Raw genomic sequence first — 16,594 nt, 5'->3', positions numbered from 1 at the left:
TTATAAGGCAAGAAATCCCACTTATTAAACCTGACAGGGCACACTTGTGAAGTGAAAACCATTCCCGGTGACTACCTCTTGAAGCTCATCAAGAGAATGCCAAGAGTGTGCAAAGCAGTCATCAAAGCAAAAGGTGGCTACTTTGAAGAACCTAGAATATAAGACCTATTTTAAGTTGTTTCACACTTTTTTGTTAAGTATATAATTCCACATGTGTTAATTCATAGTTTTGATGCCTTCAGTGTGAATGTACAATTTTCATAGTCATGAAAATACAGAAAAATCTTTAAATGAGAAGGTGTGTTCAAACTTTTGGTCTGTACTGCATATATATATTCCATGCTTTGGAATCAGAGGTGAATATACCAACCAGTTCATTAATGCAAACAATCTGCAGACTCCTACATTGATAATCGGTGATTCATTGTCCGGACGATAGGGGTCAGAAGATAGCTGTTTGCTCCAAACATAGAGAGGGCGGATCTGAGATGCAACCCCCTCCCTCTGGCATTGTTCTTCGACAAATTGATAACAGCAGTGACACTTTGCATAGTCTCTCCGTTGTCCCCTCTTTGACAAAGTTAAATACATTGCATAAGGGTATTGGTCGATATTTTGGCCAAATAGGTAAGCTCGCAACCCATCAAAATACTGAAGCAAACAACCACTCACAAGCCTACCAATTCATGAAGAGGGTGGCTGTGTAGTGTAAAGCACAGACTCCAGTGACACAGATACGTGTGATGCACAGTGTCTGGCTTACAGCCTATTGATGACGCCCATACTATTAACTAGGGTGGGCTGTCCAGCACTATGTGAGTGTACCTCACAAGACAGACCCCTCAATTAACCCAACCAATATTAAAGGGCCTGGCTGCATCCTACTGAAAATTGGAGTAAGTGCAATCAAAAAGATGAATAATGTATAAGATACATACATTGTATTAGATATTGGTCGATATTTTGGCCAAAATAGGTAAGCTCTCAACCCACGTCAAGGGTCTCCACACTTGCGAGTCCTAACGTTAAAATTAAAAATGGCCAACAGAAAAATATTTCAAAAACCAGCACAGAAAAGAGAAACAGCCTTATCAACACCAGGTCGGAATACCAGTGCACTAGCATGATGCAGATTACCCATGATAAAGGTGGGGGCAGCACAGATGCAAATTACTGATGCAAACAATATTTTGCACCCAAGCAGCCCCTTCATTTCACATAGGGGTCTGCTGCATCCTGCTAGTGCATTGATAATAGGACCTGGTGTTGGTAAGGCTATACTCTTTTTCAGGTCACCCTAAAGCATGTCCGGTGCAGTAAGCTATAGCTCAAAGGTTATTGTTAAAAAAACTCATGAAGGAGGTGGTATGCACATATGGGGTTCCTGAAGTGATAGAAAGTGATAGAGATTCACATTTTACAGGAGAGGGCATGAATTAGATTTTCAGTCACTGGAAATTAAGTAGGTTTTCCATACTCTTTATTAGTTATAGAGCAATAGGAAGGTAGGAAGGCTGAATGGAACATTAAAGTTAAAAATCAAGAAGGAAAAGGGGGAGACTTCCAAACCATGGACTGAATGCTTGCCTTTAGCCCTTCTCTCAATAAGATGCACTATAGGTAGAAAAACAGGTCTCTGTCCCACAATCACTTTAGATGCAGCATGATAACATGATCAGCTCTGAACAAATCTTCCATTCCGGACACTAAATCAGCGTCAGGAGAAAATGATCTCAAGCCAGGAGACTAAGGCTAGGTTCACATTGGGTTAACATGTCAACGCAGCTGCATGATTTGCAGCTGCTAGACAGCTTGAATACATGTGGGGATTGCCTATTTGTTAGGCATGTATTCAAGCTGTCTAGCAGCCGCAAATCATGCAGCTGCGTCGACATAAACTAAGTCTCCGAGCAGGCTGAAATACTCTGAGACCACCCAAGCATGCTAGGAGAAACCCGAGTAACGAGCATTCTCGCTCATCACTATTGATAACTTGTTTTAATTGCACAACTCCTTAAAGGCCCTAAAATATAGCTATAATAAGACTCAGAAATCAAGACAGATAGCTTTTTGGCAAAGAAAGAGGCAAATAGCAATGACCCCTCAAGGAAATCACAAGATTCAAGTTTAATATTGCATTCTCTTTATTACAATATTGATATCTTGCAAATAGCCAGAAGGCTCATAATACCATAAGATCTCCCAAATGATCACATCACATTCTAGTTCTATTTTTATTTCACTCAATTATTGTTCCAAATAAAGACTCCAAAAATAAAGGTGTAGAAATAGTGTGAAATTTTTGCAAGAAAATAGATGGAAATTTTTTTCTTTAAAGAAATTTTATCATTTGTATATTTTGAAGGCATAGATATTAAAATTAAAATACACGCAGGATTATTTTAGTTTTTTCTCACACTTACTTCTCTTTGTGAGCTGCAATGAATAGGATTCCCTTATGGTCAACAAGATCACTTGCAACTGTTCTCTTCAAAACCTCACAGCTGTCAATAACAAAACCTTCTCCAACTAGAGCTTTCCTGGCAAAATCCTCATCATAATTGAGAAGATGTAATTTGTCTTTCCCAACTGTGAAATATGTTGACTCTAAACACCCAAATATTATAATGTGTCCACCAGGTTTTAGTAAACTTGAGAACTTTTTGAGATTTCTCATATAATCATCTTGGTCTTTACTGATAGTATCTAGGAGCCAAGCACAGATTATACAGTCTGCTGGAGGTAAAACAATCGGATCCATCATATTTTCTTTCTCAAGATCACATTTCACAACATGTTGAAGGGCAAACCTCATTTTCTCTTCTTTTTCCAGCAATTTGTCACTGAAAAAAATGTAAAATAATGTAAAATTGATTGTCACAACTCTGTTGTCGGGTATCCCAGGACCAGGGGCTCCTTCCCTGTCCCTATTGCTAGGAGCACTCTAGCTATCCCTGTTCCAAGATTACTTCTAATGGTGAAGATGCCAGGGCCATGTACCTTGCTGAGCTCCTGAATCCACCCTCAGTCTGTTCCCACCCCTTCCCCAAGAGAAGAGGGGAGTAGTGGTGTATGGCAATACGCAACCAGACCAGCAAGGTAATATGAACAGGGATAAAGGAAAATACCAATCATACAAAAATGCACACACAAAGGAAAAAAACAGGGAGGGGAGGATCGGGGAAAAGCTAAAGTAGGAGAAGGAGAGCAATAGCACACAATCTAAACCACACAACAGTCTTAGATAAATCCAGCAAACACCTTCTCAAACAACAGCTCTCCCCCAACTCCTAAACTATGCAGCAATGAAACTATCTATGACAATGAGTGCTTGCCAGAGTCCAGTTTATATAGGCAAGGAGAGTGTCAGAGGGTACCGTCACACTATACGATTTACCTACGATCACGACCAGCGATATGACCTGGCCGTGATCGTAGGTAAATCGTAGTGTGGTCGCTGGGGAGCTGTCACACAGACAGCTCTCCAGCGACCAACGATGCCGAGGTCCCTGGGTAACCAGGGTAAACATCGGGTAACTAAGCGCAGGATCGTGCTTAGTAACCTGATGTTTACCCTGGTTACAAGCGTAAAACTAAAAAAAAACAAACAGCACATACTTACATTCTGGTGTCCGTCAGGTCCCTTGTCGTCTGCTTCCCGCACTGTGACTGCCGGCCGTAAAGTGAAAGCAGAGCACAGCGGCTGTGCTTTCACTTTCACTTTACGGCCGGCAGTCAGTGAGTGCGGGAAGCAGACTGCAAGGGACCTGACGGACACCAGAATGTAAGTATGTGCTGTTTGTTTTTTTTTAGTTTTACGCTTGTAACCAGGGTAAACATCGGGTTACTAAGCGCGGTCCTGCGCTTAGTTACCCGATGTTTACCCTGGTTACAAGCGAACGCATCGCTGGATCGCATCGCTAGATTGCTAGATCGGTGTCACACACACCGATCTAGCGATGACAGCGGGAGATCCAGCGATGAAAGAAAGTTCTAAATGATCTGCTACGACGTACGATTCTCAGCAGGATCCCTGATCGCTGCTGCGTGTCAGACACAGCGATATCGTAACGATATCGCTGGAACGTCACGAATCGTACCGTCGTAGCGATCGAAATGGTATAGTGTGACGGTACCCTAAGAGTGAACAGCTGATAACCATAACTTAGGCAAGCTTCCAGGAGTTCTCAACTGAGCAGATTAACCACTGCACTGCTAGAAGAAACCTGTAACGTTTAATATGAAGTAGAAGTGCTTCTAGTTAGTGCAGGAGTAGGAGAAATCATACGTTGCCGTTATCTGACTCCTGTCTGTTGTGGTAAACCCATAACAATGATTGATCCAAACTCACAATTTTTTTTGTATTGTTGCATTCTGTGCAAGCTGGGAAGTGGCCTTCCCCTATCCTGAGCTAGAAATTGTATATAGGGCTTCCCCAGTCTGGTGTTTCACTGGTTGGGCCCAGTACTTTTGTCTGCCCGTATTCAAACTGAGGTAAACATTGACACATGGTAAGGTTTTAATATTAGACAGTGTAGAACTGTCCCGATCAGAGTTACCTTGACGTGGTGGGATGACTTTTGTGCTATTTTTTAAATCAAAAAACAGTATTACTAAAAACTTTGCTATTCAAATGCATCTTTGCTTTCGTTACTTAGTTACCACACGGTTTTTGCTCACTATTTCTCTTGTAGGTGTTATATGCTATCAGAAACCTGTAACGTTTAATACAAAGGAGAAGTGCTTCTAGTCAGTGCAGGAGTAGGAGAAATCATACTGTACATCGCGGTTATCTGACTCCTGTCTGTTATGGTAAACCCATGACAATGATTGTTCCAAACTCACAATCAAAAGTGAAAAATGTAAGACCAGTAGTTAGCTTTAGAGAGGGGTTTCTAATACACAATGATTGCTTATTGAAAACTCCACTATTTTACAGGACCTTATGAATCAGTACAATTATCTTTGTGGACAAAAATACTATTTGATTTTAGATAGTCTAGCATTGCGATAATAGAATATGTGCATGGCCAAGATCTCACTTCCGACCTAAATTTGTACACTATGGTATGGGGCAGAATCTTCATCCACTCCCCTGTAATTCATGCCCTGAAAGATTGTGAATGGATGCATAGATATTTCTCTAGTGGGCTGCAGAATAGACAGAAGGAAGAATGGGACTGTCTAAATAAATAGTGACAGGTGGAGAGAGCAGGTCGAGAAACGGTCTTCTCAGCTTCAAGGGATAAAATATATCACAGCTAGTGATGGGCGAACCCCCCGATGATCGGGATTGGCGGGTTCACCCAAGTTTTTTTGTAAAGTTCGAGCTCAGGGCCGGAGATGACGCGATCTTGCGTCCGAACCCCAAGCTTGGACTTTACAGATATGGGATGGGGCGGAAGCGGGCTGTAAAACAAAGCATACAATTAATAATAAACATTATAATTATACTTATCGGTTCAGCGAAGCATCCTCTCATCCTATGAACACTGCCGGAAAAAGCCGAAGACTGCCGAGTGCAGTGAATACCGCCGGAAGTTAATGAGCTGCTCCGGAAGCAGATGTGGCCGGGGAGACTGCAGGACAAGACGACACGTCGCTGGACAGGTAAGTATATTTATAATATTTATTATTAATTTATGCTTTTACAGGCCCTCGACCCGAAGTGGACCCAAACTGATACACGGGTTTTTCATGGAAACCCGTGTTTGGGACCTTGTGACCGAACACTATGTGTTCGGTACTGTTCCAGAGCTTTACAGTTTGGCTTTGCCAATCCCTAATCACAGCATATTTTCATGGTGAGAATACACAGCAAATGATCAATCTGGATTTTCCTAACAAAATATCTGATGCATTTTATAGTAGCGCCATTGGGTGAGAGATATTACTCTATCTTATGTGATTCCAGAAGCTTGTTAGGGGGTTGCACTATTATACAGCATTGTTTTGGTGGTGATAATAAGTTATTCACTGAATAGATAATATTAAATTGATTTGAATCTGATGAAAGGATAAAAGGTCATCGAGGACAGTAAACGGCTCATGGGTCTAAGGTTCTCCACCCCTGGTCTAGACAGTAGATCTGCCTCATTTTTCTTTTTCAGCTCACCATTCTTCTCCATCATCAGCATGAAGTTGTGTGGCGTGGCCCCAATGAAATGCTCCAGTACGGGAGTCCACCCATCTTTTCAGCTCCATGATGCATCTGTCTCTGAACTTCAGCACTATGATGTGCGTGAAAAAATCGCAGGCTGCGTACAATTGATGAACCAGTGAACCATTGCTGAGGTCAATCAAGATATCTCCTTTAATATGACCTGCAGAAAAATCCAAATATTCAAGTTCTGACATATTAAACCCTAATAGATGTTAATAAACAATCACTTCTAGCAAAGTATTTAAGAGGATTCTGTCACCCTCAAACCAAATTATTTATGCATCAATATAGGAGACTTGGCCCTCATATAAATCATACTGGTAGTGTAGATTTGACTTGTTGCATTTTAAATATAAAAGTATTTTATTATATAAGTAAAGGGGCTATGGTTTAACCAAGGTCTCAATGTAGTTTTTTCAACTGGTTAATTGCAATCCTCTGCACCTCCCCTTATGTTGATTTACAGCGCTAGATATGGAACACTATCTAAATTGATCCTTGGCTCTGCACACACTGACACTGCAGGAACAAGAGTACACACAGTGTTAGTGTGAGCAAATGCTTTTTCATCCCGATCTCCTGTCAACAGTGGCCACTTGCTGCACATAGTAATGGATGGCTGATGCTGATGGGAGGGGGGATTAGATCACAGGCACACTGACACTGTGCCGTCAGTCCTTGCAGTGTCAGTGTGTGCGCACTGTCATGAAATAAATTTGATGCAAATTGTATTTCCTGTACAAATGCAAATCTGCTCATCCTTAAAGAAGATAACTTCTTTTTTACAACAGCATAGCTGTATGAGGACTTGTTATATATATCTGAGGATCTCATCTCGGTACCTAATGGCAGTCAGGCTTCCTCTGGTGAGCACATGGAGGGCTGTGCGGCCCTCTAAAGAAATGCCACCCCACACCTTTACTGACCCACTGCCAAACTGGTCATGCTGAAGGATGTTGCAAGCAGCAGATCGCTCTCCACGGCATCTCCAGACTCTGTCACATGTGCTCAGTGTGAACCTGCTTTCATCTATGAAGAGCACAGGGCGCCAGTGGCGAATTTGCCAATCCTGGTGTTCTGTGGCAAATGCCAAGCATCCTGCATGGTGTGGGGCTGTGAGCACAACCCCCATCTGTGGACGTTGGGCACTTAGACCATCCTCATGGAGTCGGTTTCTAACCAATTTGTGGCCTGCTGGATGTTATTTTGCAGGGCTCTGGCAGTGCTCCTCCTGTTCCTCCTTGCACAAAGGCTGTGGTAGCGGTCCTGCTGTTGGGTTGTTGCCTTCCTACTGCCCCTCCATGTCTCCTGGTGTACTGGCCTGTCTCCTGGTAGCACCTCCAGCCTCTGGACACTACGCTGACAGACACAGCAAACCTTCTTGCCACAGCTCGCATTGATGTGCCATCCTGGATGAGCTGCACTACATGAGCCACTTGTGTGGGTTGTAGAGTCCGTCTCATGCTACCATGAGTGTGAAAGCACAACCAACATTCAAAAGTGACCAAAATATCAGCCAAAAAGCATTGGTACTGAGATGTGGTCTGTGGTCCCCACCTGCAGAACCACTCGTTTATTGAGTGTGTCTTGATAATTGCCAATAATTTCCATCTGTTGTCTATTCCATTTGCACAACAGCATGTGAAATTGATTGTCAAATAGTGTTGCTTCCTAAGTGGACAGTTTGATTTAACAGAAGTTTGACTTACTTGGAGTAGTATTCTGGTGTTTAAGTTAAGTGTTCCCTTTATTTTTTGAGCAGTATATATATATATATATATATATATATATATATATACATAGAATGTAAGTCCGCAAGGACAGGGTCCTCTCCCCTCTGTACCAGTCTGTCACTGTATACCTGCTTACTGTAATCGATATCTATAACCCTGTATGTAACCCCTTTCTCATGTACAGCACCATGGAATTAGTGGTGCTATATAAATTAATAATAATAATAATAATAATAATATATATATATACGGTGGGGCAAAAAAGTATTTAGTCAGTCAGCAATAGTGCAAGTTCCACCACTTAAAAAGATGAGAGGCGTCTGTAATTTACATCATAGGTAGACCTCAACTATGGGAGACAAACTGAGAAAAAAAAATCCTGAAAATCACATTGTCTGTTTTTTTAACATTTTATTTGCATATTATGGTGGAAAATAAGTATTTGGTCAGAAACAAAATTTCATCTCAATACTTTGTAATATATCCTTTGTTGGCAATGACAGAGGTCAAATGTTTTCTGTAAGTCTTCACAAGGTTGCCACACACTGTTGTTGGTATGTTGGCCCATTCCTCCATGCAGATCTCCTCTAGAGCAGTGATGTTTTTGGCTTTTCGCTTGGCAACACGGACTTTCAACTCCCTCCAAAGGTTTTCTATAGGGTTGAGATCTGGAGACTGGCTAGGCCACTCCAGGACCTTGAAATTCTTCTTACGAAGCCACTCCTTCGTTGCCCTGGCGGTGTGCTTTGGATCATTGTCATGTTGAAAGACCCATCCACGTTTCATCTTCAATGCCCTTGCTGATGGAAGGAGGTTTGCACTCAAAATCTCACGATACATGGCCCCATTCATTCTTTCATGTACCCGGATCAGTCGTCCTGGCCCCTTTGCAGAGAAACAGCCCAAAGCATGATGTTTCCATCACCATGCTTTACAGTAGGTATGGTGTTTGATGGATGCAACTCAGTATTCTTTTTCCTCAAAACACGACAAGTTGTGTTTCTACCAAACAGTTCCAGTTTGGTTTCATCAGACCATAGGACATTCTCCCAAAACTCCTCTGGATCATCCAAATGCTCTCTAGTAAACTTCAGACGGGCCCGGACATGTACTGGCTTAAGCAGTGGGACACGTCTGGCACTGCAGGATCTGAGTCCATGGTGGCGTAGTGTGTTACTTATGGTAGGCCTTGTTACATTGGTCCCAGCTCTCTGCAGTTCATTCACTAGGTCCCCCCGCGTGGTTCTGGGATTTTTGCTCACCGTTCTTGTGATCATTCTGACCCCACGGGGTGGGATTTTGCGTGGAGCCCCAGATCGAGGGAGATTATCAGTGGTCTTGTATGTCTTCCATTTTCTAATTATTGCTCCCACTGTTGATTTCTTCACTCCAAGCTGGTTGGCTATTGCAGATTCAGTCTTCCCAGCCTGGTGCAGGGCTACAATTTTGTTTCTGGTGTCCTTTGACAGCTCTTTGGTCTTCACCATAGTGGAGTTTGGAGTCAGACTGTTTGAGGGTGTGCACAGGTGTCTTTTTATACTGATAACAAGTTTAAACAGGTGCCATTACTACAGGTAATGAGTGGAGGAAAGAGGAGACTCTTAAAGAAGAAGTTACAGGTCTGTGAGAGACAGAAATCTTGATTGTTTGTTTCTGACCAAATACTTATTTTCCACCATAATATGCAAAAAAAATGATAAAAAAACAGACAATGTGATTTTCTGGATTTTTTTTTCTCTGTTTGTCTCCCATAGTTGAGGTCAACCTATGATGTAAATTACAGACGCCTCTCATCTTTTTAAGTGGTGGAACTTGCACTATTGCTGACTGACTAAATACTTTTTTGCCCCACTGTATATATATATATATATATATATTTATATATATATATATGTGTGTGTGTGTGTTTTATTATTGGTTTAAAGAAATTTTAAACTGTCTCCATAATAATATTTACTCATGTTACCATTTTCTGAGACTCTTTTTATCTTTTTTTTACATTGATGTGGCTGGGTGAGAGCTCTTTTTTTTGCAAGTTGCTTTTATTGACACTATGCTGGGCTATATAAGTCATTTTAATTGCTTTTTATTTTATTTTTAAGGGAAGCGTGGTGACCAAAAAAAATTGCATTTTTTTTTTAAATTATTGTTGACATTGGTTTAAATAATTTTATGTTATGATAACTTGGATATTGTCAGACTCTATCAAATATATAATAATAATAATAATATATAAATAGATACTGGTATATATTTTTTTTACAACTTTCTTATTTTAAAATGAGGAAAAAATGTTAGTTTGAACTTTCATTTATTTTTCTTATCTTTTTTAAAACACTGTTTTTATTTTTTTTTTACTTTATTGTTTAGCAATTTTATGGAAATTTAACAAGAAATTGTTTTCTCACCTATTGCTTATACTGGAATAATACAATATTGCAGTAAAAAGTTACAAAGTCAATATGGTTTAAAAATGACCATCAAGTTCAACCAAGAAAGGACGCAGGGAAGGGGCATGATCCAGTCCACCCCAAAAGTGCTAATAATTTCATCCTTTTCCCAACTGTCAGTTCACTGGACCAAACATTCAGAAAGAACTTTATACATTTGGAAGACGTCAGACAATGACAAAAGCAAAAAATGGTATACTGGTATTTTCCAGATAAAAACAGATTTAAAGTAATTACCTCTACTCTTACCTTCTCTGAAAGTTTTTCTTAGATTTTCAATGGGAAATTTCAAAAAATCCTCTACAAAGACCATTCCTGGGCTATCTGAAACATAGTGCTCCAGAAATTGCCTGGTATCAAAGCCAGACTCACGATAGAACTTATAGTCTCTAGAATCCATCGCCTAATCTTGTATCACAGACGGAATGACTCTGCCTAAAATCTAGGTCTTTTTATAGCAACTATAAATTAAATTTGCAAGTATAATAACGTAGAACGTATTGCTTTTCACATCACGAGTTATTATCATAAGTCAGTCATGGGATGTGTTATAAACCATTTGCATAGAATATTACTCATATTTCAATTCTAAAATGTTTTATTGACAAAGAAAGTGATAAAAAGAATGATTTTTACTGTAATGGAGCAATGAATAATGACTATACAGTGTAAGACGGATGCCGGTCCACGAGTGGAAATATGTATCATCGGGGCAGGTAACCTCAGTGATGTAAGTCTGAAAAAGCAGGCTCCAGCACGTATAGTTCTGAGAGAGTTAATAAGGCATGTCCAGGGCCGGGTTTCCGAGCAGTCAAAGAGATGGGTGGGACTGGCTGCTCACATATCCCAACCCCAGGGCATGGTATAGTAGATAAAAACAGAGAATAGTTGTCTCATTTGGTGTCTGTGGGTGGAGGTATGCAGACCTACAGTGTTGTTCGGGTTTGCTAAGGACTAAACACCTGGACACTAACCCAAGCAGGCAAACACATACCCCTATATGGACTATTTACTTTGTGTTTTCACTCTGCCAGAAAAGGCTGCTCTTGTTTGCTTACTCTGAGCAGTTTATGAAGTGTTAATAAACCACCCTGGACATCTTACTGAAACAGCTCCCTGTGCCTATCTCAAAAAGCAACTGAGTGAGTAGAAATGCTACAATTGATGCTTTGAATGAGGGCAGAAATCCCAGAAGGACACAGGCGGTTGCCAGCAAGACATTTTTTGTCCTGGGTCAAGTCAGCAGTAGCAGGGCAAGCACGGTTTGAAGCAGACAACATTGAGGAGCTGATAAAGCAATTGGTGCAGGCTAATCTCCAGCAGCAAACGCTATAGCAGCAGAAACAGCAGCAGCAGTGGCAAAAACAATAGCAGCAGCAGAGGCAATAGCTGAAGAAGGTGCAGCAGCACAGGCAGCAGATGGAACTTCTAGCTGGGGCGATCTTTGGCATGGCAACCTCTTCACCTCCAAGTCAAGGTGATGATTTGCATGGGAGGAAGATGGTAAGGATAGGCGTTCTTGGCAGTTTTTGAAAGGGTGTCAGAATGGGAGAAAATGCCTACAGAGCAGTGGGCAGAGGATCTAGTGCCATATCTAATGGGGAAATTACAAAAGGTCTATTATGAATGGACCTTTCTAGGATGATAAAGAGTATGCCAAATTGAAAATGGAGATCTTGTCGCATTTAGGAGTGACTCTGACTGTCAGGGCACAAAGGGTGCACCACTGGGCCTATCACGGTGACAAACCTCCCCGGTCCCAAATGTTTGACTTATTACATCTGGTTCAAAAGTTGTTGCAACCAGACACCTCCTCCCCAGCTCAGATGGTAGAGCGGGTCATCGTGGAAAGATTCATACATTCCCTTCCGAGGCCGATGCAGTCCTGAGTTTCCCAGAAAGATCCTCGGAATGCTGATGACATGCTGGGCTTGGTGGAAAGGTACCAGGCAGTCGAGAGTTCTTTTGGGAGGAAGAAATTTTAACTGGTTTTCCCAAAAAGGGACTGACATCCAAGACAAGGGAGCTTGAGCCACATCCAGGATGTATTCAAGGGTCCAGAAAGCATCAGATTTTTTGCCATAGGTACCATCTAATAACGGTATTTGTTGCAGGTGTCACACTCTGGGTCCCATAGCCATCCATTGTCCTATGACCACCGAGACAATGGAGTGCAGCATAGGATGACATTGCTCATATTTTGCATACCCTGCCTGCAGTGGTGCCCCTCAACCAGGCAAGGGGCCGCAGGCATGTCCCGTGTCAGTGAACAAAGTGCAAATGATTGGTCTGTTGGACTTGGGAAGTCTGGTAACCCTAGTGATTGCTACAATTCCTCATCATCTGATTCCTGGGAAGATGGTACACGTCCTCTGTATTCATGGGGATACTAAAGACTACCCTGTGGCCTGAATAGTCATAGACACAAGCTGTGGCACCAAGTCCCATGAGGTTGGCATTGTCAAGAACTTATTATGCCATGTTATAATAGGATGGGACTTGTATTTATTCTGGGACTTGTGGGGGAGCGGGGTCGCCTGATTGCTCTGACGACAACCAGGTCTGTCCTAAAAATGTTATATGCCTGTTATGTGTTGCCAACATATTTTGATGCAGAGGTCTTGCGTGACCTCAAAACTCATTGACTTTTAAACCTTTTGAATAAATGTTTTAACTACACCAAAGATTTTATTTCAGCAGCGCATAAGTGATACCTCAGTTTTATTCCTAAAGAAATCTTGTTGCAGGCTACAGCTGTCGGGTTACACATTTGTGTGCTTGTTGGCAATGAGGATGAGGCAGCATCCCCAGTGGCCAACATTCCTGAGCTGGAGGTTTCCAGGGAAAACTTTGGAACCGGCCAACTAAGGAGTGACTGTACTTAATGATGTTGCTTTAGAGCCAGCTTCCGACACTCGATACCCATATTTTGCCATAATTGGGGACTTACTATATCAGGTCACCAAGCAGAGAGGTGAGGTAATAGGGCAGTTACTGGTGCCAGGGCTTTACAGATGCAAGGTGTTAGACATGGCCCATACTCATGTGTTAGGTGGTCATCCAGGGATAGAAAAAACACAGGAATGCATCCTCCAGAGGTTCTACTGCCAGATTGTCACAGAGAAATCATGAACTATTGTAGGTCCTATTCCACCTGCCAGCTGATCTCCCTTGTGGCTCACTTTCGTAGCCCATTGGTGCCATTGCCCATCATTGAGATCTTGTTTGATCGCATAACCATGGATCCAGTGGAACCCCTGGTCAAGTCCGCCAGAGGACATCAGTATATCCTCGTGGTCCTGGACTATGCTACATGGTATTCAGAGGCTGCTCCACTACAAAACTCCTCCACCAAGTGTATAGCTCAGGAGCTAGTCCACATCTTTTCCAGAATGAGATTGCCTAATGAGAACCTGACAGACGAAGGGACTCCATTCATTTCAAAGGTGACGAGAGAGTTGTGCAAAACTCTGTAAATCACATAATGCAAGACCTCAGTATACCATCCACAGATGGATGGTTTAGTGGTATGGTTTAATATAACATTGAAAGCCATGTTAAAGAAGGTCATAGAGAAAGATGGCCAGGACTGCGACTGTCTGCTATCATGCCTTTTATTTTCTGGCTAACGATCTAGCCAATTACTTCAAAGAAAAAATGTACCACATCTGACAGGAAATTATCTCTCAATCCCTTCATACCATGCACTTGCCTCCCTCCCCCACTACATATAGCTCACTCACTGATTTTGAACCACTTACAGAAGAAGAAATAATTAGGCTCCTTGCATCTTCTCGCCCGACAACTTGCACCAGTGACCCCATTCCGTCACATCTCCTCCAGTCCCTTTCCCCGGCTGTCACCTCTCACCTAACAAAAATATTCAACCTTTCTCGTCCTTCCGGTATTTTTCCCTCCTCATTTAAGCATGCTATCATACATCCATTACTTAGAAAACCATCCCTCGATCAAAACCGTGCCGCTAATTATAGACCAATTTCAAATTTCAAAAAATTTCAAAAAACTAACCGTCACATCCAAACATAGACTAAGTGTGAAAAGGTGCTGAACCTAGAGTCACCAACTCATATAATAATAATAATAATAATAATAATAATAATTTTTATTTATATAGCGCCAACATATTCCGCAGCGCTTTACAATTATAGAGGGGACTTGTACAGACAATAGACATTACAGCATAACAGAAATACAGTTCAAAACAGATACCAGGAGGAATGAGGGCCCTGCTCGCAAGCTTACAAACTATGGGGAAAAGGGGAGACACGAGAGGTGGATGGTAACAATTGCTATAGTTATTCGGACCAGCCATAGTGTAAAGCCCCCGTCTCACATAGCGAGATCGCTAGCGAGATCGCTGCTGAGTCACAAGTTTTGTGACGCAACAGCGATCGCAGTAGCGATCTCGCTATGTGTGACACGTACCAGCGATCAGGCCCCTGCTGTGAGATCACTGGTCGTGTCGGAATGGCCTGGGCCATTTTTTTGATCGTTGAGGTCCTGCTGACATCGCTGAATCGGCGTGTGTGACGCCGATTCAGCGATGTCTTCGCTGGTAACCAGGGTAAACATCGGGTAACTAAGCGCAGGGCCGCGCTTAGTTACCCGATGTTTACCCTGGTTACCAGCGTAAAAAAACAAACAGTACATACTTACATTCAGCTGTCTGTCCCTTGCCGTCTGCTCCTGCACTGACTGCTGGCCGTAAAGTGAAAGTGAAGCACAGCACAGCGGTGAGTCACACAGCGGTGACTCACCGCTGTGGCTGTGCTCTGCTTTCACTTTACGGCCAGCAGTCAGTGCAGGAAGCAGACGGCAAGGGACAGACAGCTGAATGTAAGTATGTACTGTTTGTTTTTTTACGCTGGTAACCAGGGTAAACATCGGGTTACTAAGCGCGGCCCTGCGCTTAGTTACCCGATGTTTACCCTGGTTACCGGGGACCTCGGGATCGTTGGTCGCTGGAGAGCTGTCTGTGTGACAGCTCCCCAGCGACCAAACAGCGACGCTGCAGCGATCCGGATCATTGTCGGTATCGCTGCAGCGTCGCTAAGTGTGACGGTACCTTCAGGCTCGGGTGTTCATGTAAAGCTGCATGAACCAGTTAACTGCCTAAGTGTGTAGCAGTGCAGACACAAAGGGCTATAAACTGCATAAAGTGAATGAGAATATAATGCGAGGAACCTGTTTTTTTTTTTTAAATAGGCCACACAGGGATCGTTAGGTTAATGCATTGAGGCGGTAGGCCAGTCTGAACAAATGAGTTTTTAGGGCACGCTTAAAACTGTGGGGATTAGGGATTAATCGTATTAACCTAGGTAGTGCATTCCAAAGAATTGGCGCAGCACGTGTAAAGTCTTGGAGACGGGAGTGGGAGGTTCTGATTATTGAGGATGCTAACCTGAGGTCATTAGCGGAGCGGAGGGCACGGGTAGGGTGGTAGACTGAGACCAGAGAGGAGATGTAGGGTGGTGCTGAGCCATGGAGTGCTTTGTGGATGAGGGTAGTAGTTTTGTACTGGATTCTGGAGTGGATGGCCAGTGTAATGACTGGCACAAGGTAGAGGCATCGGTGTAACGGTTGGTGAGGAATATGATCCTGGCAGCAGCATTCAGGACAGATTGGAGCGGGGAACGTTTGGTAAGAGGGAGGCCGATTAGTAGAGAGTTACAATAGTCCAGACGAGAATGAATAAGTGAAACAGTAAGAGTTTTTGCAGAGTCGAAAGTAAGAAAAGGGTGAATTCTAGAAATGTTTTTGAGATGCAGGTAAGAAGAGCGAGCCAGTTATCGGATGTGGGGGGTGAATGAAAGGTCAGAATCAAGGATGACCCCAAGGCAGCGGGCATGTTGCTTTGGAGTAATGGTGGAGAGTCAAATAAATAATAATGGTATACAGTCAAATAAATAAGGCAGCACACTGCGGCGCCAAAACATGCAAACATGAAACATGAAAATTGAACTGCATTACTGCACTAGAAATATGAAAAATGAGAGCGTTTAGTGCCTAAATTGGCCAATTCATTAGACCAGTCTCTAATCTTTCCTTCATCTCTAAACTCCTCGAATGCCTGGTCGACTCCCGTCTTATCTGCTATCTCTCAGATAACTCTCTTCTCAATCCTCTTCTATCTGGTTTCCGCTCTTTAGACTCTATTGAAACTACCCTCACTAAAGTCTCTAATGATCTACTAACAGCTAAATCTAATGGTCACTACTTCATGCTAA

General features: G+C 42.4%; 1 protein-coding gene across 2 annotated transcripts; it reads right to left on the bottom strand.

Moving 5' to 3' along the window:
• Nucleotides 1-2,126: 2,126 nt before the first annotated feature.
• Nucleotides 2,127-10,791, bottom strand: LOC138651812 (nicotinamide N-methyltransferase-like). 2 transcript variants are annotated; one of them, XM_069742316.1, is made up of 3 exons: nt 10,584-10,791; nt 6,116-6,323; nt 2,127-2,843 (listed from the first exon to the last, which is right to left on the bottom strand). In XM_069742316.1, exons 1-3 carry the CDS (start codon nt 10,744-10,746, stop codon nt 2,420-2,422), a joined length of 795 nt encoding a protein of 264 aa, XP_069598417.1. In that variant the 5' UTR covers nt 10,747-10,791; the 3' UTR covers nt 2,127-2,419. The 2 variants fall into 2 exon arrangements, with proteins under 2 accessions (XP_069598417.1, XP_069598418.1); XM_069742317.1 differs by having other exon boundaries at nt 10,596-10,791.
• Nucleotides 10,792-16,594: the final 5,803 nt, after the last annotated feature.

This window comes from Ranitomeya imitator, chromosome 10, assembly GCF_032444005.1.
Source record: "Ranitomeya imitator isolate aRanImi1 chromosome 10, aRanImi1.pri, whole genome shotgun sequence".
Classification (NCBI taxonomy): domain Eukaryota; kingdom Metazoa; phylum Chordata; class Amphibia; order Anura; family Dendrobatidae; genus Ranitomeya; species Ranitomeya imitator.
This window is presented reverse-complemented; position numbering and strand designations above follow the sequence as displayed.

Bases quoted from the DNA above. Each gene is read 5' to 3' on its own strand.
- LOC138651812 (XM_069742316.1), bottom strand. From the start codon at position 10,746: ATGGATTCTAGAGACTATAAGTTCTATCGTGAGTCTGGCTTTGATACC. The intron at 6,324-10,583 runs GTAATTACTTTA...ATTTTTCTGCAG, and splicing joins CAGAGAAGGTAAGAGTAGAG to GTCATATTAAAGGAGATATC. The intron at 2,844-6,115 runs GTGAGCTGAAAA...CATTTTTTTCAG, and splicing joins GCTGATGATGGAGAAGAATG to TGACAAATTGCTGGAAAAAG.